General features: G+C 35.9%; 1 protein-coding gene and 2 long non-coding RNA genes across 3 annotated transcripts; 1 reads left to right on the forward strand and 2 right to left on the reverse strand.

Annotated features, from left to right (window-relative positions):
* Window positions 1-1,833: 1,833 nt before the first annotated feature.
* LOC130434548 (uncharacterized) lies at window positions 1,834-8,703 on the reverse strand. Its single transcript, XM_056764767.1, has 10 exons — window positions 8,619-8,703; window positions 8,501-8,533; window positions 8,268-8,365; window positions 7,872-8,175; window positions 7,748-7,783; window positions 4,851-4,879; window positions 3,089-3,185; window positions 2,722-2,914; window positions 2,485-2,617; window positions 1,834-1,980 (listed from the first exon to the last, which is right to left on the reverse strand). The coding sequence occupies exons 2-10, from the start codon at window positions 8,502-8,504 to the stop codon at window positions 1,834-1,836; spliced, it is 1,041 nt and encodes a 346-aa protein (XP_056620745.1). The 5' UTR covers window positions 8,505-8,533; window positions 8,619-8,703.
* On the reverse strand, window positions 5,258-7,558 carry LOC130434582 (uncharacterized). The gene is made up of 3 exons (XR_008908688.1): window positions 6,302-7,558; window positions 5,940-6,070; window positions 5,258-5,754 (listed from the first exon to the last, which is right to left on the reverse strand). It is a non-coding gene; the product is annotated as an uncharacterized LOC130434582 (long non-coding RNA).
* Window positions 8,704-10,697: 1,994 nt separating the features above from the next.
* LOC130434897 (uncharacterized) lies at window positions 10,698-12,192 on the forward strand. The gene is made up of 3 exons (XR_008908734.1): window positions 10,698-10,795; window positions 11,241-11,326; window positions 11,893-12,192. It is a non-coding gene; the product is annotated as an uncharacterized LOC130434897 (long non-coding RNA).
* The last annotated feature ends 2,307 nt before the right edge of the window (window positions 12,193-14,499 follow it).

Here is a 14,499-nt window from a genome sequence, read left to right on the forward strand (position 1 = left end):
TAGTTTGTCTAAAAAAATTTTCTCTTCGATGTAGGTTTTGGTGATATGCTTTGCACAGTGGATGATGACCTTCTCCAATATGCAGAACAATTTGTGTGTGCTGCAGATGAACCACTGATGGTTGCAAATGAAGCATTCAAAACAATATCTGGGGCCATTCTTCGAGATACAAGCTTTCCATCATTTCCAGAGGGGCTTACCTCATGTTGGTGGAGAAATTCACATCATGTTTGGAGAGAAGAGACATTCCCATACCATCCACATTTGCAGAAGCAAATAAAATATATGAGTTACTGGCTAATGAGAGCTTGTAGTTAAAATGATCTGGTGTTAAAATTGTAGGTACTTAAAAAATCTGTAGAGATGCTGATATAATACAATATATGAATGAATAAAAATGACCAAACAAAATATGTAAGATGTAATCTTTTCTGAGTATTTGTACATTGTAATTTCTCATCCAAACCACAGAAAATATTTAAACTTTTAACATCAGGAATAAGGAACACCCTGACAGATAAAGAACATTGGCTAACGAGCAAAAGTTTACATACAACTTGCAGAATGTGAAAAATGTTGCAAATTTCAGAAAAATAAGAGGGATTTTGAAAATTAAGAATTTATTTGAACATTAATTTGTTTTAATTAGAAACTGCACTGAACAAGCTAGTTCACACAACAGATGTTTACATTTAGTCAACAACAAAAATAAGACTGATTAAAAGTTTCCACACACCTGATTCTAACTACTGTACAATGTTAACTGAACAGTTCTTATGTTTTGTAAGCTCTGACCGAACAAGAAACTCTTCAACAGCTATGACAAATAACTGACATTAACTGTTCAGTTAACATTGTACAGTAGAAAGAATGAGGTGTGTGGAAAATTTTGAACTGGCTTATTTTTGTAATTTAAAACTATTAAATGTAAATAATGTTTTTTTTTGGTGTTACTACACGTAAATATCTGCAACATTTTCCATTTTCTGCAGGTTATATGTAAACTTTTGACACAATTTTTCTTTACCATTTGTAACCATGACGGCTCTGGAGATCTAGCCCCTCAACAGTTTTTAAGGAGAGAACAACAGATGAAGCTTCAGGTCTTGATGCTGGGTCATAGTGTACCATCATAGATATGAAACTGTATCTTTCACACAGATGTTCCAGAGCGTGTGGCTGTGCATTTTTTGTCAACAGGCTGCACAACTGCTTCTGGTTTTTTACTGTCCAGGGCTTCAACTTTGTAAAAAGTTCAAGGTATGTTACTCCCAAAGACCAGATGTCTGAGCTTCTGGAAGCCTCTTCGAATTCAATTAGACATTCTGGAGCCATGTAAAGAAAAGTAACACCCATTGGTCCTATTTTCCCTCCAGTGAATCTGCTTCCTTGCCGCAATAAAACTGTATGTTGGCAAGTCCCCAGTCAGTAAGCACAGCCTTTTTGGAGAACTGGTCAATCGGTTTTAAAAAAAGATCGGAAAAAAAAAGGAGTTTGGCAAATCTCTTAGGAGATGAAAATTGAAAATCCTGCCATTGTTCACTCACCCCCATGTCATTTAAAACCTTGATGAATTTCTATCTTCTGCAAAACACAAAATAAGATCACTTGATGAATGTATGTAACAGAAAACCGCTGGTCCACATTCACTTGCATTGGTTTTGTGTCCATTAAATACAAGTCAATGGGGACCATCGGCCTTTGGTACCAACATTCTTCAAAATATCTCCATTTGCAGAAGAAAGTCAAACAGGTTTGAAATGACACGAGGTAATGATGACAGAATTTTCATTTTGGAGTGATGTATCCCTTAAAAACATTTAATAACTTATTTTAACATCCCCATAAGCAGCTGTTAAGCACATTACTTACCAGGATATTGTCAGGCTTCAGATCCTGATGGATGACATTTTTTGAATGGATGTATTCAACAGCCATTGAAATGTCCAGGGCAACAAAATGACTATCATTTCCTTCAAGCTAAGAAAATAAATTGAAATTACAAAATATTGAAGGGTTTTTTATTTGCATCACAAATCTCATGACAGTTCACACGGAGTACATGTTTAAAAAAACTCATAGGAGCTAAGATAAAAACCTTATTGAAGAGTGTAAATGTATGTACTCAATAGCATGTCAAATGCTGGTTAAACCCAATATTCACTAAAAAATGATTGCATGATTACACTTAGTTCTGCGATCTGTAACTTCTTCGAAGACATCCCTGTTTAAACCATAAATTGTGGGTTTCTTTACATGTGTTTAAGTGAAATAACATCCAAATAACAGTTCCCATGTAATGAACACCACCTAGGCACAACTTACTGTTATTTGGCTAACCATTGTATCGTTTTAAACACTTTTTATATACTTGCTTAATAACAAATTTTTGTTCTTTACAGTTTTAAGGGGCCAACAACTGTGCTATAAATATAAACAAAATCTTCCTTTTTTCACAAACGTTACATGCAAAAACAGACTCACCTTAACACAAGCATTGTCACTGTGTAGCACATTATCCAGGGTTGTACCGTGAATGTATTCATTGGCCAGCAAGAACGTGTTTTCAGTGTGGGCTGCTGCCATAAGTCGTACAATATTGGGATGGCTCAATCGCCTAGAAATTGCATACATGTAAAATTGTCATATTATAAATGTATAATAGTCATTTTGCAGGCCATTACCAGCCTATGCAAAAAACAAGATAAAAAAATATTGTACATTGCGACAAGAATCTCATGCTGTATGTCCTGATCTTGAAGTCCTGCTATGCCATATGGAATCCTCTTTATGGCAGCGGGGGTTCCCTGAAAAGAACCTCGATATACTTTCCCAAATGTTCCTTCACCCAACATGTTCTGTTCACTGTAATTGATTAGTGATTCGTCCACTAATGGCAGGCGTTGAGAATACACTATAAGACATCAAAAAACGAAAACACAATCTACATCAACATTTAACCATTTTTGTATTTTTAATCAAGGAACGACTCCAGCTTTAGATTTTTTTTTAACATAGAGTATTACTTGACTAGTTGTATTACTTACATGATGGTAAAATGGTGACTACATTAGATGACACATAAAACACCTCATTTTGTGGGCAAACACCTTCTTCCATGGGCCTCTCTGGATTAGGAGTTGCAATTTGGATCTCTGGAATTGAGGTCTCCCTTGCACCCTGATCTGGAATTAAGAAAATATTCAAATGAAAATGATGTCAAACTTACACTTTATACACAATACTTTGCCTAGATCTCCTACATACTGTCCTTAGGGTCATGTTTGTCAGGCATCCTATAGAAAGGAATCCATACAACATTTTTCTGAATCCTCAATAGATATATAATAATATATCTACCATATTATTAACTTAGTATCTTCCCTTCCTCTGGAGCTCTGTTTTATTCATCCATACTGAACAGCTTACAGCAGCTTAAATTGAATTATTACAAGACAATATTTAACGTCTATTTATTTATTTTTAATGTAATGTCAGCCAATCATTAAAGCTGCAGTATGTAACCTTGGTATTTGACCACAAGAGGGCGCATTTCCAACAATAACAAAGGCGAAGCTTGATGACGCTATGAAGCAAGTGACGATGGGAGATGTCGTTTTAAATGCGTTTTCGCCATAGCGATGTATCTAAATTGGATAAACGAATCATGATCACGGATGAGGTAATTTATTAGTTTTTGTATTACCTGTATATCTGATCGTATTATTTTATGTCATCATAATTAATGAACTGCAAGGAACGTGAAATGTTATGCTATATTATCCCGTTACAACTTACAGCTATTTGTTAAATGATTTGTTGGGTTAATGTTGTGCAGTGTTACGTGTTTATGGTTAATGCCGTGTTGTTTAACGTGCTCAAACCAATCGTTCTAAAATAAATAATTGATTTGCTTACCTGTCTATCAATACACTCGCGAGAGCAGAGTCTCTGTCAAGTCCAAGATTGTCGCGCAGCTCTCTCCATCTCGAAAACGCCTGGCCGATATTTATCCTGGTTTTATTCCTCCGTTTGTCACACAGTCTGCGTGTATCCAAATATGGACGCTTCCGTTTTACTGGCACTTCAATACTCGCCAAAGAGTAATCGTGATCCATAACAACCACTTCCGCATTTCACCATGTGATATTCTGGTTTACACCGGAACAAAGTATAGAGCGGACATTGCGTCACTGAGAGGCGACATTTCTTTTCCGGGACGGCCAGTTATTTAAAATCGGAATTTCTCTGAAATAAAAAATCTTTAGAGACTTTTGAAATATTGTAAGTACACAACTGGAGGAAATATATCACACTGTGCAAGTTATTTTCTGAAATTGTATTACAAAATTATTACATACTGGAGCTTTAATGACCTAAGATGTTCACAATTTAATTTAGGTGCATAACGAAGTGTTTCAAAAGCCTTTTAGTGTTCCACACTAAAAATAACAGAATGCTACTATGAACAACATGATGACAATGCCTAATTTCTGGGTGCATAATTCCTTTAAGGATTTACCTGTACCTGAATCAGCAATAGCGGATCTTGCTCCACCTTGATCTGAATTCGTGGATGTTCCTGTGCCTCCACTCAAAGATCTCTCTGAATCAGCACTTGTGTTTCTCCAAGAACTTTTACCTAAACTTAAGGATTCTCCCTGACCCTCTACCATATATCTTTCTACACTTTGTTGTAATGATCTTCCTACACATCTAGATCTCTTAGGTTGGAAATCCTATCGTCAAAAAAAAAAACTAAATAAGTATCAGGGTCTAATTAAACATCTTCTTAAGACATTGTTTATAGAGACAATATTGACAAAATTAACCAATTAATGTTGTTTTACCATGTCTGAGTCTTCCATTTCATCATTTCCTTGAAAAAAGGAGCATTTAATAGATCAGCCCATTCGCACCAATTGCATATAAATAACACGCGCTGTGCATTATCGTATAATAAGGACGCCAAATTGCGATTTTGCGTGCATAAATACGCCTTTTTTTTGCGTGCACATGATACGCCAATTAGCGCGTTTGCATATTAAACAGCAATTTGTCTCATTACCCTGTCCCCTAACCCAAACCCTAAACCTAATGTTAGCGTCCGTGCATATTATAACCTCTACCCTAACCCAAACCCTAAACCTAACCTTATTATTTTAATTATTTCAGTGTTTCCTCTTCATGTACGTTTTAAAATGGCTGCTGTCCACCCAGGTACAAGCACTCATTGGCGTATCATACACTGTAAAAAAAATCCTGTAAAATTTACAGTAAACTACTGGCAGCAGGGTTGCCAGCCAGTTACTGTAAATTGTACAGCCACAGTACTGTAATTTAATTTACAGCCATTTACTGTAATTGCAGAATACAGGAAAAACTGTAATTTTGAATAGCAACAGTATAATGCTGTATTTTTTACAGCAAATTGCTTGATTTTAATTTACTTTATTTAGAAGAAATACATAAATCACTGTATATCCAGTATGTTTTGCATACTGGATATACAGTGTTTATTTTTTTTTAATTGATACAAAAATACATTACAGACAAATTGTGTACGTTGTTGTACATGAAATAATTTTATTCAGTAAGAACTTCATAGTATCCAACATGGCTCTTTAAACATTCATGTTTAAACAACACGTTAACCAACATTACCATCATGAAACAACATTGCAAAACAAGGCCCAAGTGAGTCTGTAAAACGGTCCACATCTTGATCCATCAGAGCACAACAAGTAGCTGGAACTATGGAAACGAAACAAGAGAATAATGTTAGATATTCAATTTATAGTCAGAGAAAAACAGAGGACAACATCTACAGTCAGAGAATAATAAAATGATGTAATTCAATGATGAGATCTGTGTGTGTGTGTGTGTGTGTGTGTGTGTGCGTGTGTCTGTGTGTGTGTGTGTGTGTGTGTGCTTCTTACTTTTCATCGATTACACTGAATATTCATCATTGTGTTTAGAAGAGCGGCGACATGTGGGTTCACTGCAACCTGTTTCTTCTGTATCCTGGCATTTTAGATGACGCTGCTTGTTCCACTCTCTGGATTAATATCTACAAAGAGTCAGGAAAAACTAAATGTTATATATTAAATGTACAAAATATATTATATTAAAACACATGAATTAAATCATCAGCTTGCTAGTGTTAAATAGGGGAGACTTCTAAATAATTTGCCCAAAAAAATTGCATCTCTCGTTGAGAAATATTGTTTTAAAGGTCTTAACAGGTATATAACATTAACATATCTATAAAATGCAGGTAAGGAAGTTGTTCAATTAATACCTTTCATTGGACTCCAAGTACATGCTGCCCCATCCTGGTACTCAAGCCTGAATATGTAACATGTTATGAACAGAGTGGGAAGGCCAGACATGAAGCTGTGCTGAGCACCGTCACACACAACCTAACCTTCAGTAGTCAGCATCCAGTGGCCTGAATGGCAAAGTGTGTCCTAAAACAAACAATTATACATGTGACAATAGTAATAGTTAATAGTGACTATACAATTATCTTTAAGCATTTTACATTTAAACTACATTTTAGTATAAGTGACTCTACAAACAAACTCTAAGCAAATTAAACAGAGTAACTTACACTTAAAACCGTACTTATACAGAAATGTAATCCAACTAACGTTAGGGATGTCACGGTCAAGAAATTGTCACACTAGTATTTTGTAACGGGTCTCACTCCCACCCTCCAACGGTCCTATTTGGGAGACAGGCCTGCTATACAATGAGGGTGTCGCTAACGTCTTTTGCTACAGCTCTCATCTGGCCTCCGATACATAAACTGTATATCTAGATGGTTACGTACATTAATCACTTTACCGGGCTATCCTCCGTGAACATCGACTTACCTCAAGCTATGGTGACTCATTTTAATTTGGGCGCTCGATTTAACGGATGACTGCATTTGCAAATTTGAATTACACCACAAAATAATCACGAGCGAGTGTGGTATCCCAACTGTCGAAGCATGTAACTTTTACCGAGTCTACGGCGGGCGCGTTGTTCAACATTAAAAAAACAACCGTCAACTTACTAATACAATGAACTGTAGCTCGTCACATACCGCCTTCACTCCTGGTGTGAACAAAAACTCTAAATAACATGAACAACTTCTGTCCTCAGGTGCTATAGCGACGGAGAATGTTTGAAATCTTACCGCGACGGCGCTGCTGAAACCCCGCAAGACTCCTTCGGTCCCCGCGGATGGAGGTTGAATCCGGGTTTAGCAATATGAACCGCGAATTTAGATACCTCTATATAAAGTTACCAGTATGATAGTTACCAAATATGGAAAAAAAATACGTAATAAGTTACTTACCACAGGTGTGAATCATTCATTTTGCGCACTACCCCAATCTCGACTGTTGAAGATCATCCCGCCATTGTAGATTTGAAATTTACAGCAATATTCTGTACATTGAGTTAATCCGTCACGTGACCCCAGAATGCATTGCACTTTACAGCAATATTCTGTATTATTTAAAATACAGTCAGCTTCTGTAAAATAACGCTGTAGTTTTTACAGCAATTCGTTACAGTGTATGCACGCAAAATCGCAATTTGGCGTACGTATTAGACGATAATGCAAAAGCGTGTTATTTATACGCAATTGGGTGCGATCAGGTTGAATAGATATATATATATTAATTTCAAATCATTAGCAACAATAAAGTAGTATTAGCAAAATGCATAGTTGTCACTGGAATTGAAAACATACCTAATGCTGAACTGCTTTCACCGAGGCAGATAATATCTGTAGACACAACAAGATATGTTATAAGAACTAAAAGGATCATTACTCAGACATTAAACATCTCCTTTCAAAATCTACAATACAATACCCATTTCTCTACGTCCAATATAAAATGTTCTCTTCCAGGGAGTTGGAATCTCAGAGACAGATCCATATTCTTGACAAAACTGCTCCTTTGTCCACCTTGTGCCATCTGAATGGCAAAGAGTAAATGTACTTCCCTCTCTTTCCTTTTCTGTCCAAAATGCATCCTGAGCAATACGTATCAGTTCATCATAATCTTCTGTGCCTGGCACTAGGATCCTTGGGGGGGCTTCTTCAAGAATGACTTTTTGATATCTGCCTGGTTTTTTGGATGTTCGTGGTTTCCACTCCATGGGACTCATTTTTATCTTGCAATACAATAGAAATATAAGGTTGGTAACATTCCATAAAGCTTACACTAATCATGTTAAATAGTTATAACAACACCATAAGCTCTCACCTTTAACAGGGACTTATCTTTCCGACGAATGGGAAACTGACATTTTTTCACCTGGGGTTTTATTAAATGTTTCGCCTTGGTAAATACTTGTGCTGCATCTGAATAAAGAGATTGGTTAATATTTCCTACAGTACAGTAACACACAGTAACAGCACCCTGAAATAAAGGAACTGGCAACTGAGCAACAAAACAAACATTTTTATGATGCATTAATTTCATTGAATTGTCCTTACCCATAAATGCCTTCTCATTTTTTTCTTTTGTCTCTATAAAATTAGAAGAAAACATTTAAAATACAGAGCAAAAGGAACAAGTAAAAATAGGTCAATAGGTGAATAAAAAGTGGAATACCCAATGTTCCTTGACTTCCTTCACTGTGTGCGTCTTCTCCACACAATAACTGTTTTACTCTGGCATCAAAGCCCTTTTGTGTAAGTTCATCTAGAAATAAAATTGAGTGACAAATCAATTTCAAGCATATTACAACCTGTAGTATGCATCCAGTCACAAGCAAAGCTACTATAATGTAATATTACTGTTTGCATTACATACCATTTTCCAGTTGTTTACGTAATTCATCGTATGCTTTTATCTTATCCATACCTTCAAAGAAAAATAACATTGCACATTTCACTTTGATTAGCAGAACACCAGTTTATACTTAACTAGTTTATTTTTAACGTTTTCATCAAGTCATAAAGTGTATTTATAGAATGCCATAACGTATCATAAACATTTTAAGCAATCAAACATTTGTAACTTTTAAGACAATACAAGAAAATCGAATAATGTTTTTATATTGCAATACCCCGCAAACATTGGATTGTACATAGTTTACAATCCTAGGTTAAAGGCTGTTTACCTCCAATTAAACTCGCTGGAAAATATCCCAACAAGTTCTATCAATTAATTAGCAAACTCATGGAAATGTGTACCTTTCGCGTGTACCTGTTTGTCTGCCATAAAAGTGCTGTTCGATAACGGTTTGCGACAATGACGTCACGCGGTGGGCGTTGCCATTTCTAGAGTCACCTGATGCCTTTTAGTCTGAGGCCGTTTTTCCCGATGCCTTGTTGCACGAGAGCTGATACTTTTTAGTCTGAGGCCGGTTTGCCCGATTCCTTGTTGTTCACCGACGCTGTTTTGTTGAGAACTGATGCCGCTTTGTCTGAAGCGCGATGCCGTTCTATCTGAGACCGGAGTACTAACGCTGAGGTCTGACGATGTCCTAATATGTATGCCGTACCATTGACTTCCATTGGTTTTCTGTCGGTTTGTTTAAAAAACTTTTTGCATGTTCATTATTGCTGTTGTTGTATGTTATTGTAAATGTATAAGGTGATGTGTAGTGTTTTATGTTTTCATTTGGATAACTTGATGTATCCATATTTAAAAAAAAAAAGATTTACTATTTTAAATTTTTTGCCAATTTGAAACTAAGTTACCTGTTCAAGAACTCTTCGAGTACATTTTGAGTACATATTGACACACTTTCACACATGCACACACTCACATTCTCTTTATCTCTAACACACACCAACTCACTTTCTGCATATCTAACATACGTAACATTTAGAAACAATAAAAAAAATGAAATTAAGTTATTTGTTCAAGACCTCTTTTACTTGTTTATTAATTAAAGTATTTGGAATTATAAATGATTTGTATTAATTAAAGAATCTGTTTTTATTACAAAGTTGTTGTTTTTTAATAATAATTAATATAATCCCTGTAAGTACAAAGTTAACTAACAATTCTTAACGGCTTCTTTACACGTATGTAGTGATATACAGTAGAAAAAATGGTTTTGTTTTACTGTAGACAAACCATAAATTAAGAGTATTTTCCATTTTAATAACGGGGAAAGTCAGTGAGCTGCCAGTAATTTTTCCATTACTTTACAGATATAATTAACATTTGCCGTTTGTATACTGTTGGTATACCAGTAAATGATTGAAATTCTACATTTTTTTTTGTAGATATATCATTAAAATACAGAAAATGTCCACTCTTCTACTGTACGTATTCCATAAAAAAAAGAAAATAACAATTTTTTAACATACATAAACTTTTAAATAATAGAAAATGTTTCGTGTTTTTACAGTAGTTATACCTTTAAAAAAACAGATATTTTTTTGTTATTTTAATGTGGTCACTCGGTCAATTAACAGAATATTTCCGTTTTTTATGGATTTTTTTTAACATAACATTTCCGTTTTAAAATTGCGGTAAAAAGTCTGTGTAATTTGCTGCCGGTACTTTTTCCGGTATTTTTACGGATTTTTTTTTACAGTGCAGATAGCAGGGGACTCCGAGCCGGATCCGTTTTCAAACCGGCAAATCCGCGTTACAGTCGCATCCGTTTCACTGCATCAATACAGATCCAGACTGAGTCCGGTTTCAGTGGGGAGAACGACAGTGGTTCAGCATATGCGGCCCGTATCTGTGTAACCGAACGCGCGAAGTTTTCTGAAGTGAAGTGGCGGCAGCCCGCAGCGGTAACGTTATTCCTCATAAACTTCAGTAAGGTAAGTCACGTCACACAGCGTGTTGTCAAACTGTTCTATTAATGAATTAATTCTTCATTTATTACGTTGTATAACGTTACTGCTTAACTTAAAATTGTTGTGAGTTTTCCTGCGTTAGTCCGGTATAACTCGTATGTTATCAGACCATGCTAACATGAAGATGGCCCAGGTCTTTCAATACTTCCAATGTTATTGGAAAATTGGAACAACTTCTAAAGTTCTATCAAATTTCTCTGCTAAAGTTGAGATATCACTCCTCTGTAATTGTAAACTTAAATGATATAAAAGTTCGCGAGCCATTTACTCAAGTAACGTTAAAGAGAATATTTAATGCGCTGTTGAATGTGTGTGCATGCTTGAGGCAGAATTTATAATGTGAATAATATGTTGATCATTCAAATTAACATTAATGAAAAGAGAATTTTGTTCCGTGTTTTGATTGCAGCGTTGAGTATTACAACACCTGAGAGACAGCGCTTGAGCTAATGACCAATCAGAAGTTTAACAACAGAGTCCAGACAGACCTACGATGTAAGTTTGACTCGTTTCCTATAATGGGATAAAAAGTCTTTGCAGAAGTTGAATCTGTTTTGGCCCATTACAGTGTAAAGATGGCTTTTTTGATGTTGATAATATATTACTGTCTATACTACTTCATTATTCTGACTTGCTGAATTAATTGATTAAATATACGTATTTGACATAAAATACAGATGTCAATTTACATTTAATAAGGTTATTAACATATTGCCCTTATGAAGATAAGACATGTTTCTGGAAATAACTTCCAATCGCGAATTTTTGTCCTTTCATGGAAAAGTTAATTTCATTCCCCATTTACAGAGTTATGTTTGATTTAGTTTCATTATTCTTAAAACACAAACTCACAAATGTGGGATTTCCTCAAATTCGGTCTCTTATTTTTTTATATTTTTGGCATTTGAGTGTGTAATAACTTTACCTAATATTTACAGGGGACACAATAGTGCTTTCTCTGCTGTATATTAAAAAAATTAAATCCAAAAACAGTTTGTTTTGGTGATTGTCAAGAAAATATAAAATACTGTAAGGATTTTTTTCCTCACAACTTTTTTTAGGGACGAGGAATCACTTATACTGCGTTCTGGAGTCAGACGGAGGGTTTGCATTGCACTTGGAAAACAACAACTTGAACTTTCAAAAGACTCAGAACCAACTAACGCCAACAAAGTTTACACATTTTCCATCACCAATGAAGCAACAATGATGGTTGACGTAAGCACTTTGAGTGTTTTGGAGCTGAGGAGGCCAACACCTGTATTAACATCCATTCTTCAAACTAGTAAGTCCATCAGGGTCATAGTATTGACAGGGACAGTAGAGATGTCCAGACCTCTAGCTGCACTTTTCTGTATATGATTTTAGCTCCCAATCAGTTTTTGGCCTTGTTGGTCAATCTTTGTTTCATAATTCTTTTAAATATACAGTACTGGTTCAAATTTGCAAACGCTTATGTTTTTTCACCTTTTATAGTAATAGTTACAGTGCCTTGCGAAAGTATTCGGCCCCCTTGAACTTTGTGACCTTTTGCCACATTTCAGGCCTCAAACATAAAGATATGAAACTGTAATTTTTTGTGAAGAATCAACACTACCTCATATTTCAGCATCTGTATATGTATATAAATACATTTTTTGTTTTCTAAAGAAATTGACGTTGGCACAATTATATTTTTATCTGGAAAAGTTATTTCAAACATTTTTTAATATATTTATAAAAATTTCAGTCATGTGTTTCCAAACTTTCGACTGGTACTGTATATTGAAAGTTCTGATTGTTAAAAGATTGTTCTGAGAACTGTTTTTCTTTTTGAAGTACCCAAGAGTTTTTTTTATCTTATGTTGCTGGCATCAAAATTAAAATGAGAAGTTGAAAAAAATCCTATTATACTGTAGAGTTGTTTACACACCCCTTGCAGAGAAAATGTTGGAAATTTAGTAAGTTATTCCACGTAACAGACATTTTCATAAAGTTTTTAACACATTATTATCTACATTTATAAAAGTAAGCCAGTTCGAGACTAAACATACCTGCACGACTGGTTCCTGATACTGTACGACTTTACCTGAACCATCATTGAATTTTTTTACGTCTTGTAATAGTTGTTGATCAAACTGTTAATTAATTTATACATTAATTGTGCTAAAAGACACCGGCCCAGGTCCGTTTTACACATCTGGCCCAGAATTTATGAAGGGTCTGGGCCAGATCTGGTCCAGATGATTTTTGCTATCTGGGATGTTTCAAAGGTCATAGAAGATAGAAAACAACAGGTTTCCATTACTTCTTTCTTTGCAGCTATTGACTGATACAAGCCTGTTTACATTTTCGCAAAACAGGGCACTGGGCTATGCTTGAAATGGCCCACTCCTTTCCTACATTTTGCCAAGGCGCTGTCAAACCTGCTTTTCTGGAGCGAAACTGTGATAGCTCGGTGAAGGCTGTATGCAATGCAAGACTTAGGCTCGAATGGGAGCTGCCTGTCCGCTGCAGTCATCGGTAGTCTATCGGTAGTCAGTGTGCTAATTTTGAGTATAAAATATTCCACTGTCAGAAAGTGCTCAGCGCAAACGTTAGCATAGTGCCTCTCGTCTGTCTACGTAACGGTAAAAGCGTGCGACCGAAGTTTCCAGTGTGTGTCAAAATAATGAGCCGTGACCCCCAGGTAGCTATGGTTACTGAGGGAACTCCAGTAATCTCCGGTGAGCGCAACCGTGTTTGTCTGTCTTAACGCCTCTTTGACTTTAGCTTGTGGAGTTGTCCATCCGTCTCCGCTGAAAACAATCGAGTGTTGTCTGACTTTGGCGAGGGGGCGGAGAGCTCTCTGCATCAGTTGTATGCTTCGCCATCAAGTGATATTTTAAACTCGACGTGCTGCGGTGATAACTTAATTCACATCGACAATTAATGCAGATAACTTTTATCTTGTCGACAGAACCACCAGACATCGTTTTATATAGGAATTTTTCGTTCAGAACACATTTTTCTTTCTCCATTTCTGTTTGCTGCTGCATGTCCATTTCCCAAACTACGGGCAAGGGTCAAACAGAAAATGCGTGCTGCCTTAATCGCACGTAAAAAAAATAGTGCTGTTAAAATGAATTTGCGTTAACGCGTTATTAACGCGATGATTTTGACAGCCCTAAAAAGAACATAAGGCAGAATAAACATTAATTACATTTTTGGTGATTCACCATTGTCAACCAGAATAGGGCGCTATTAGACCAACTATACTTTTAATCCAAATGCCTGTTTCAATAGAGTACATTTTATTAAAAACAATATTCAGGTTTGCGGTTTATTTTCAAAATTTAAAAGACGTTCTAAATTAAAGCAAAACTGAGGCTGAAGGGGACAATGCCATACTCTAAAACATTTGTCTGCTGTCCTCTGTTGGGCAAAATACTCTCTTTGTGAGTTCTGCCTATTCTCTAGTTTCCATGGATACTCAGCACGGACTCTCGGAGAAGTGAGTGGGCTCAGTATGTTTGAAACATAATTAATGACAGTAGATTACAGTCAGTGGGTGCCACGAACTTCAACAAATGAAGCAACCTCACACACAATATAATTAATGCATAAAACTGCCAGAGCACAATTGTTTCCAGGTCAACAGGAACCAGAATCAGCAGTCAGTAGAACACCATGGCAGCCAGTACATTTAC

This window comes from Triplophysa dalaica, chromosome 13 (genome assembly GCF_015846415.1).
Source record: "Triplophysa dalaica isolate WHDGS20190420 chromosome 13, ASM1584641v1, whole genome shotgun sequence".
Lineage (NCBI taxonomy): Eukaryota > Metazoa > Chordata > Actinopteri > Cypriniformes > Nemacheilidae > Triplophysa > Triplophysa dalaica.